Raw genomic sequence first — 9805 nt, 5'->3', positions numbered from 1 at the left:
TCCATTGCCAAGGCTACTTATCATCAGTACCACAAATCCCCCTCCTGCAACCCTATCTTGGCTCCTCCACCACTGAAAATCCTAGTCAGGCTTTTGTCAGACGAGTCTCGATTATTTCAATGTTTTCCTTGCTCATGCTCCACCACCCATTAAGTCAAACTTGTGCAAAAATAAGCATCCTATATACTGTCTTGTACTAAGTTTCACTCATCCAATACAACTACAGTCACTGGCCTGTATCCCTCTCTATACTGAAAAACATTAAGGTTAATTTTAACCCTTACTGCAAGGCAAAAAGACCCCAAAGATAAGAGAAAACCTTTCCCCCAATGATCCACCAGATCTTTGGTACAATATTAAAGGAACAGAGAGACCTGGGGTGTATGTATACAAGTCTTTGAAGGTGAGCAGACAAATTGAGAAGGCTGTTAAAACAGTATATGGAATCCTTGGCTTTACAAATAGAGGCATAGAGTACAAAAGCATGGAGGTTATGCTAAACCTTTATAAAACACTATTTAGTCCCTCCAGGAGTATCATGAACAATTCTGGGTACCACGCTTTAGAAAGGATGACAAGGCCTGAGCGAGAGTGCAGAGGAGATTTACTAGAATGGTACCAGAGATGAAAGAATTCAGTTACATGGAAATACTAGAGAAACAGGGCACGTTCTCCTTAGAGCAGAGGAAGTTAAGGGAAGATTTAACAGAGTTCATCAGCTGGATGAGCTCGAGTTCCAAGTTTTGGAGTTGAGGAGCAGGTGGTATCACTGCAGTGCATCCATGAGGCTGAGAGCTATGTGGATAGCACATTTCTAGATGTGGTCACCCTGCAGCTTAAGGGTGTGCAGACAGAGAGGGAATGAATGGACAGTCAAACAGGACCAGGCAGATAGTGCAGGATTTCCCTGAGTGCATCTCGCTCCCCAACTGGTATTCAGTGATGGTTCCTCTGGGGAGTGCATCCAGAGCCAAGTTCATGACACCACAGGTGGTTCAGCTGTACATGGGAGCAGGAGTAAGACTGGGAAAGCAATAGTAATAGGGAAATCTATAGTTCGGGGGACAGGCAGGTGGTTCTACGGCTACAGACATGATTCCAGGATTGTGCCAGGATCAAGCATATCACTAAGTGGCTGCAGAGCACTGTGGGGGGGGGGGGGGGCGGGAGGGGGGGGTGGTGGAGGGCGGGGGGTGCGGCATGTGGCGGGGAGGGTGTGCAGCCAGAGGTCATGGTCCATATTGATACAGGTGGATTTTAGAAAGCTAGGAAGGAGACTAGCAAGCAGAACCTCAAAGATATTAATCTCTGGATTACTCCCAGTAACATGCACTAGTGAGTATAGAAATAGGAGGATACAGCAGTTGAATTCATGGTTGGAAAGCTGATGTAGGAGGGAGAGCTTTATGTTCCTTGGTTCGGAGGGGAGGTGGGGCCTATACAGGCTGGATGGGTTACACCTGAACAGAGCTGGGACCTTGTGAGGCAATTTGCTGGAGCTGCTGGGGAGGAATTACACTAACTTGGCAGTGAGATGGGAACAAGGGTGGAGAATCAGAAAGGAGTAACAAGGTGCACAAATGATTGGGAGAGTCAGATAACAGTAGAGTAAGAAATAATAAGGTATTTGGTAAGAGCAGATTAAGAGAGAATGCAATAAGGTCTAAATTGGGTTTGCAGTGCATGTATGTGAATGGATGAAGCAGGGTAAATATGATTGGTGAGCTGTAGGTGCAGATAGCCTCATAGGAATACGATGATGGAGACCTGGTGCAAAAAAGGGCAAGACTGGATACTAAATATTTCTGTATACAAGGTGTTCAGGAAAGATAGGGAAGGAAAGAAAGGAGAAGGTGCGAAAGTTCTGATTAAGGAGCAGATTACAGTGCTGGAGAGAAAGGTTACCCTGGAGTGGTCAAGGACCAAATCTGTTTGGTTAGAGTTAAGAAGCAATAGAGATACCATTACTCTACAGGGTGTATTCTATAGGCCACCAACTAATGGGAAAGATAAAGAAGGGAAAAGTTTCAGAGAAATCACAGAGAGGCGCAAATACTATAGAGTAGTGATAATAGGGGACTTGAATTGTCCTAAAATAGACTGGGACAGTAATAGTGTAAAGGGCAGAGAGCGGGAAGAGTTTCTGAAGTGTGTTCAGGAGAATTTTCTTGAGCAGTATGTTTCCAGCCCAATAAGGAAGGAGGTATTTCCGGATCTGGTTCTGGTGAACGAGATGGGACCAGTGGATCAAGTATCAGTAGGGGAACATTTAGGGAGAAGTGATCATATTATCATACATTAGCTATAAAAAGAAACAAGGAGCAATCTAGCATGAAAATATCTTTTGGAGGAGAGCCAATTTTAGTTGGTGAGAACTGATCTGTTCCGGGTAAATTGGAATCAAAGATTGGTAGTCAGAACTCTAACAGAATAATGGGTTGCCTTTAAAGAGATGTCCAAAGATATTCCGAAAGGTTCTGAACTTTGCGGGGCGGGGGGGGGGGGGGGGGGGTGCGGTAGGGGAAGGTTATATATTCAAGGTAAGTATTTCATGAGGGAAGGCCAGAAATGACATGTAATACTATTGGGGAGTGGGAGGTGGGCTGGAAAGATTTTTTGAATTATTGTTAATAATTTTAAATTCACTGTTCCTTTACAAATTTACATTATCATTTAGGACTCTAAGCCCTTTAACAATGGCACCGGCACCTGCGCAGTGGCACTGGATGCCGTTACCAGGGACGGCTCGCCCACCCCATCCACGTCATTCGGGGGCAGTCTGCCCCAGCCATGTAAATGAGGCGCCGCATATAAGATAGCAGCAGCTCCACGGAGTGAAAGCCGCGCATGTAGGCCTCCATCTTTTATAGCTGCCACTGCACCCAGCAGCAGCAACATAAAATCCAGCCCATGTGGATTAATTAAGGAAAGTCAGCATTGATTTGTTTAAGGCCAGTCATGTTTAACTATCTTGATTGAGTTTTTTGATGATGTAACAGATAGAGTTGATGAGGTAATCGGGTTGATGCAATGTACGTGGACTTCCAAAAGATGTTTGATAAAGTGCCACAAATAGGCTTGTCAATAAAGTTGAAGCCCATTGAATAAAAGGAACAGTGGCTGCATGAATATGAAGCTGGCTGAGTGACAGTGGTGATAGGTTATTTTTTGGACAGGAGGAAAGTATACATTAGGATTCCCCAGGGGTCAGTACTAGGGCCATTGGTATATATTAATGACCTAGACTTGGGTGTACCAGGCACAATTGCAACATTTGCAGGTGATGCAAAACTTATAAGTATTGTGAACTATGAGGAGAATAGTGATAGGCTTCAAGCAGACATAGACAGGCAGGTGGAATGGACAGGGATGTGGCAGATGAAATTTAATGCAGAGAAATGTGAAGTGATACATTTTGGTAGGAAGAATAAGGAGAGGCAATATAAAAGATACAATTCTAAAGTGGGTGCAGGAACAGAGACACCTAGGGGTATATGTGCACAAATCATTGAAGCTGGCAGAACAGGTTGAGAAAGTGATTAAAAAGGCACACAGGATCCTCTGCTTTATAAATAGAGACATAGGGTACAAAAGCCAGGAAGTTATGACGAACCTTTATAAAACACTGTCTTGGCCTCAACCAGAGTATTGTGCCCAGAATTGAGGACCACACCTTTTGGAAGGATATGAAAGCTTTATACAGGGTGCAGGAAAGTTGTATCAGCTTGGTTTCAGGGATGAGGGACTTCAGTTACATGGATAGATTGTAGAAGCTGGATGTTGTTCTTCTTAGTGAAGAGAAGGTTGAGAGAAGATTTGATAAAGGTGTTCAAAGTCATGAGGGATTTAGACAGAGTAGATAGAGACAAACTGGTCCCATTGGTGGAAGAATTGAGAACCACGGGACCCAAATTTAAGATAATTGTCAAAAGGACCAATGGACATGGGAATTATCTTTTTTTATGCAGTAAGCAGTTAGGATCTGCAATGCATTGCCTGAAAATATGATGGAGGCAGATTCAATCATGGCTTTCAAAAGGGAATTGGATAATTACCTGAAGAGAAATGGGTATCAAGAAGTCGCCACATTGCGGGAGCAGCAATATGTTAGTTGGAAAGGGAGATCATTCAAAGATATTGAAAGAAGTTTTGCAGTTAGGTAGGGGACTAGCAAATATTTTTTAATAGTGAGAAATGTTTGGCAATAACGCCAGTGACTATTAATTATTTTGTGGAATGCATAGTTAATGATTAGGAAAAATTATTATTTCAATGTGTCGGTACGGGATCTCTAAAGTGCCATAATATATAACTATAACTGTTAATGTTAAAAAGTATAACCAGGCCCATAAAATAAATGCAAGGCCAGATGAGTAATACTCAATCGCTACTGCTGAGATTATTCTTGGGAATACGGTTCTTCACAATATATGAATAGATAAAGAGGCATTGAATAGTGTCAAAGAAGGCCAATAAAACTGATAGGGTAAATAAGTGGACTTTTAGGAGCAACTTATCATAACAGAGGATTCCTTGATGTGGTTTCGGAGATTCCTTCCAGGGAACCAAAAAAAAACTCATGGACAATATTTTTTAAAAAGATGAAGCAAAGCGAGCAGAAGTGATTTTAAGAAAAGCTTTAGAAGAAATCCTTAAACTATATTTTGCTTAATTGCTGGTCATCCGTGGGATTTATGTTACAATGTTGAGATTTATATTCTTCTATGTTCTCGTGTCTATGTTCTTGCATTCAAGTCAGAAGAAGGAATTTTCCTCCACATAAGATCAGATGGCAGGTTGTTCAACTTTGCCCATCTTAGAACGAAGACCAAAGCACGGAAGGTCCTCATCAGGGAACTCCTCTTTGCTGACGATGCTGCATTAACATCCCACACAGAAGAGTGTCTGCAGCGACTCATCAACAGGATTGCGGATGCCTGCAATGAATTTGGCCTAACCATCAGCCTCAAGAAAACGAACATCATGGGACAGGCCATCAGAAATACTCCATCCATCAATATCGGCGACCAAACTCTGGAAGTGGTTCAAGAGTTCACCTACCTAGGTTCAACTATCACCAGTAACCTGTCTCTCGATGCAGCAATCAACAAGAGCATGGGAAAGGCATCCACTGCTATGTCCAGATTGGCCAAGAGGGTGTGGGAAAATGGCGCACTGACACGGAACACAAAAGTCCGAGTGTTTTAGGCCGGTGTCCTCAGTACCTTACTCTATGGCAGCGAGGCCTGGAGAATGTATGTCAGCCAAGAGTGACGTCTCAACTCATTCCATCTTCGCTGCCTCCGAAGAATCCTTGGCATCAGGTGGCAGGACCGTATCTCCAACACAGAAGTCCTCGAGGCGGCCAACATCCCCAGCATATACACCCTACTGAGCCAGCGGCGCTTGAGATGGCTTGGCCATGTGAGCCGCATGGAAGATGGCAGGATCCCCAAGGATGCATTGTACAGCGAGCTCATCACTGGTATCAGACCCACCGGCCGTCCATGTCTCCGCTTTAAAGACATCCACAAACGCGACATGAAGTCCTGTGACATTGACCACAAGTCGTTCAAGTCAGTTGCCAGTGATCGCCAGAGCTGGCAGACAGCCATAAAGGCGTGGCTAAAGAGTGGCGAGTCGAAGAGACTTAGTAGTTGGCAGGAAAAAAGACAGAAGTGCAAGGAGAGAGCCAACCGTGTAACAGCCCCGACAACCAATTTTATCTGCAGCACCTGTGGAAGAGTCTGTCACTCTAGAATTGGCCTTTATAGCCACTCCAGGCACTGCTCCAGAAACCACTGACCACCTCCAGGCGCTTACCCATTGTCTCTCGAGACAAGGAGGCCAAAGAAGAAGATGTTCTTGTGTCATAAGGGGCAACTTTCATATCGACTTTATTTTTTGTTTTTATAAAATTACAATTGTGCAATCAAATTCAATGTGTATAGTATTTTTTTTTACTTTTCTGAGTAATGATCTCTTCTCGCAGAACCAATAGTGAATCTCAAACGTGGTATTGAGACAGGCGCGCTCAAAAAGCCGCAACATATTATTTGTGGTGAAATATCTAAATTGTTGCGAATACATCCTTCACCACTTTACACGCGCATTCCACCAGCTTCGCCTTTCAATGATGCGAAAACTGAAACGGAATTACCAGCATGTAAATTGCAATCTTACAGCTTGTGTCCTTTGTACAGTGGCCACACACAAAATCAGGTAACCTTTGTCCAATTGCTTTGGAGTTGATTTTGATTTTTTTCTTGCGGGGGTGGGGGTGGGGGGGAAGATTAATTGTTAATGAATTCATTCATCATCTAAACCGAGAACATAGCCGTTGATATTCATGGTGAAAATGGAAATAAAAATGAATTCGCGTAGCTCTAATATTGGGGAAGAGATCATAATTATGTAGCATCATAAAATCCAATAAATATGTGGTTGATACTGTCGAACCCCTAAATAACATCGAGTATATCAGGATTAAATTTATCAACCTCAAACTAAAATGCAGTAAAATGTAATTTCTGATGAAAGCACTTGCCCCTAAAATAACTTTTTATTTAAAAGAAGTTGCTGTTACTTTGACAATTTTGGTGCCATATATTCTTGTGTGGATTGGAGCGATTGTGAGCTTGTGTTTGGGGCTCGGTGGATATTTCATGCTCAGTTCTGAAAAGAAACCGTCATTTCCTGAACGTCTCCCATCAGCACCACAGTCTCTGAACAGCTCCTCTCGTTCTTTGGGGGGTCGAGGCGTTTCCTCGTTAAAGGATGAAGTAGTGCACAAAGTACACAGGCAACTGGAGCTCGTCGCTTCCGGGTCAGCTCTGGTCTGGTGCAGAAGTAACTCCAGAGAGACAGGCAGAGAGAGAAAGAGAGAGAGAGAGAGAGAGTCCCCACTCCACAGTTCAGCCCCGTCCACTCAGCCTACTTGATCCAACCTCTTAATCCAGTTGTCACAGACCATGGCAGGAAAGCAACCCAAAGCAACTGAGGAGGAGGATCTGCCCGTTTATTTAGCCAAGCTGGGGACAAGCAGCCCCAAACCCCGCCAGAAGTATGGGGGCATGTTCTGCAACGTGGAGGGAGCTTATGAAAATAAAACCATCGACTTCGATTCGTTGAGTGTTGGCAGGCAAAGCGCCCGGAGTCTGAATAGACACGATGGGAGTCCGGTTTCCATCGAGTCTGACGGATTGAGTGAGACCTGGAGTGATATCAGTGAGGTGTCCAGCTTCTGTGAGCCTGTGGCTCGGGGTGAGACGGGCTTTGACCCGCTGGATCAGTCACCTAGGATTCAGGGAGAAGGGTTTCTGCATACCTCGCACAGTCAGGTAAAGGTCATCACTTCATGTATAACCAACAGCGTTTCAAATATCTGAGAGCTACTTTGTGTTTATTTAACTACTGAACTTGTTTAAACCGAAAGAAAGATTTAATGTTCAAGTCTGCAAAAATCAATATGGGAATAGATGGTCCAAATGAGCAGTGATGCGGACCACGGTTGATTTTCGCCTGACCAGGTCCCGTGATAAGTGTGTGGATATGTTACCAGAAGTGTAAAATCTCTCGCCAAGGCGCACTGTCCCGTACATGAAGCTTTTTTTTTTCAAATTGAAGCTTAGCTCTTCCACGTGTCACTGTCGCGGTTTTATTAACAAGCAAAGTTTATGTCCTCACGTTAGGAGAAGTTGAAGCTTTCTTCGTGCCTATGTTTCAATATTGGTAGGGAAATGACCGCTTGGTTGACTCTGACGGTTTACAGGAGGATGCGGGCGCCAGGACTGTCTGTGGTCGCTTACTTACATTGCTTTGCCGAAGAATGTGGAGTAGGTGCAAAGGACGGTTCCATTCAACTTTCTCCTAAACTTCTGAAGTCAGCTCAGGAACATTCACAGGCCCCGAGTTATTGATTCGAGTTTATTACACTACTGCACCACGTCCTGCTTTCTGTGTTAGATTAACAGGATACTGCTATTCTGTTGGGAAATTAAGACAAAAGGAGAGTGTCAATCTCCACATGTATGTCTGACTCAATCCCATTCAGTCTTAAATTTTAGATCAACGATCAAATTATGGAACGATGTGTCAGTTGCAAAAAGATCCCCGAAAGGGATTTTGTACCAAACACGTGGTGCACCCTTGATGATGGAATTATTTTCTCAGTGCACCCTATCTGATTCTCTGGTTTATTCAAACAAACTCAAAGAAACCGAGCTGATCCCACATAAATATATTTTACATTAATGACGGAGGTAGCTTTTTGATGAATGTTCAGGAGAGTTATTCACGGCCTCAAAGGATAACGAGCTAAACAGATGTTTCTCAAGTGATTACACTGGGATACCATAAATATGGTAAAATCTGAAAGCCGAAAGAATCTGACCAAGTCATCTTAATGGTTCAGTAAATCATTCAATTCCTAATACGAAATTCAAATCTTAGAATGACTTTTTTTTAAAGAAACGCTTTCTATTGATTCGTCTTTTACATTAATGTCGGTGTAACATTAATTTGCATAAATCTTGATGGAATTATTTTCTCAGTGTATTTTTATTGGTCGAGATAAATGAATGCCGCGTTTAAAATGAACATATTGCTGTGCATCTGTGCAGTGGTCGAAATTATTGGCCACAAAAGCCTGCCTACGGTTTTGTGGTCAATTGAATGCAGAGGAACGAGTGTATGGGGAATACACTGCAAGCTTGCCTCCCTCCCCCTCTCTCTCTGGGTGCTGCTGTAGTTCGCAGTTGTGGCAGTGATGCTGCTGAATGCAGAGAGGGAGGGAGCTGGGAGCTGGGAAATGCTAATCAGGCAGATGGTCTACGAGCTTGCTGGAGGGGGAGGGGGTCGAGGCGGTGCCAATGTGAGCTGCGAAGCCTCGTCCTCTCTGAACAAGCTCCATTTTCAGCACCACCAGGAAAAAGACGAGACCAGAAGCCGTCTCGCCATCCCCCTGATCTCCCCGATTGTTCAGCCGACTAACAAAACAAAAACCAACCGAGAGGTTCCTCTTGCGTTTCGTGGTCTGCATTAGAAACGGTTCGAGGTCAGAAACATGCTATCCTACCAAGGCAAGAAGAACATCCCGCGGATCACGGTAAGCATTAAAGCATTAGCACAGTGACAGTCCTGATTGAGGGCCCGGGGGCTGTATTAATGTTCTCTCTGTGTCTCTTTGTGGCCGGGACCAGATGTGGGCCCCCTCACCCGGGCTCTGATGGTCACTCATGTTCACAATCTTGCGGCAAATCTCCAGGGTTTTCTTTTTTGTGTATTCGCTTCCTCAATCTGAAAATGGCGACGTTGTAATGAACAGTGGGCTGGCGGATGGAAAATGGGACTTGAACAGAAAATGTGTTTCTGTGCATCGGGGAGCGACTGTGGCTTTTTATTGAAATGGGGTGGAACCTTGAATCTGAATTTACTAATAAAGTCAATGCAGCAAATGACCCCAGTGAAGGGCGATGGCAGCAGCTCTGGCACAAAGCAATGGCACCCGGACTCTGCCTCACAACCTGCCTGAAATTAGGTCACTTTCTCCTTTGCTATCCAGCAGTTTCCACTTACATTTACTGCAGAGATTTCATTCTAAAAAAAATTCTCAGCGCCACTACCCCACCCCCAGCTTATTTCTCGGCATCGTTTTTGGTCTTGTAGTCTGATGTTATTTCGGTTTTGTCGCATTAATTTCTGGAAATAAATTCCTAGACGGTGAGGATAAATCGGAATCTCCGAGCCGTGTCTTTTTATTGTATCTGAATTATTCACTTTAGACAAAAATGGGGAGAGAAAGGAG

At 43.9% G+C, this 9805-nt stretch overlaps 1 protein-coding gene across 2 annotated transcripts in view; it reads left to right on the top strand.

The window, feature by feature from the left end:
* Positions 1-8817: 8817 nt before the first annotated feature.
* Positions 8818-9805, top strand: part of dpysl4 (dihydropyrimidinase like 4) — a 39688-nt gene continuing 38700 nt past the window's right edge. For both annotated transcript variants that reach the window (XM_068052691.1, XM_068052692.1), the window contains exon 1: positions 8818-9106. In XM_068052691.1, coding sequence (XP_067908792.1) covers positions 9065-9106 — 42 coding nt within the window. In that variant the 5' untranslated portion in view covers positions 8818-9064. The remainder of the gene's footprint in view (positions 9107-9805) is intronic.

This window comes from Heterodontus francisci, chromosome 20 (genome assembly GCF_036365525.1).
Source record: "Heterodontus francisci isolate sHetFra1 chromosome 20, sHetFra1.hap1, whole genome shotgun sequence".
NCBI classification, from domain to species: Eukaryota; Metazoa; Chordata; class Chondrichthyes; order Heterodontiformes; family Heterodontidae; genus Heterodontus; species Heterodontus francisci.
Note: the sequence above shows the minus strand (reverse complement) of the source record. Positions and strands in the feature narration are given on the sequence as shown.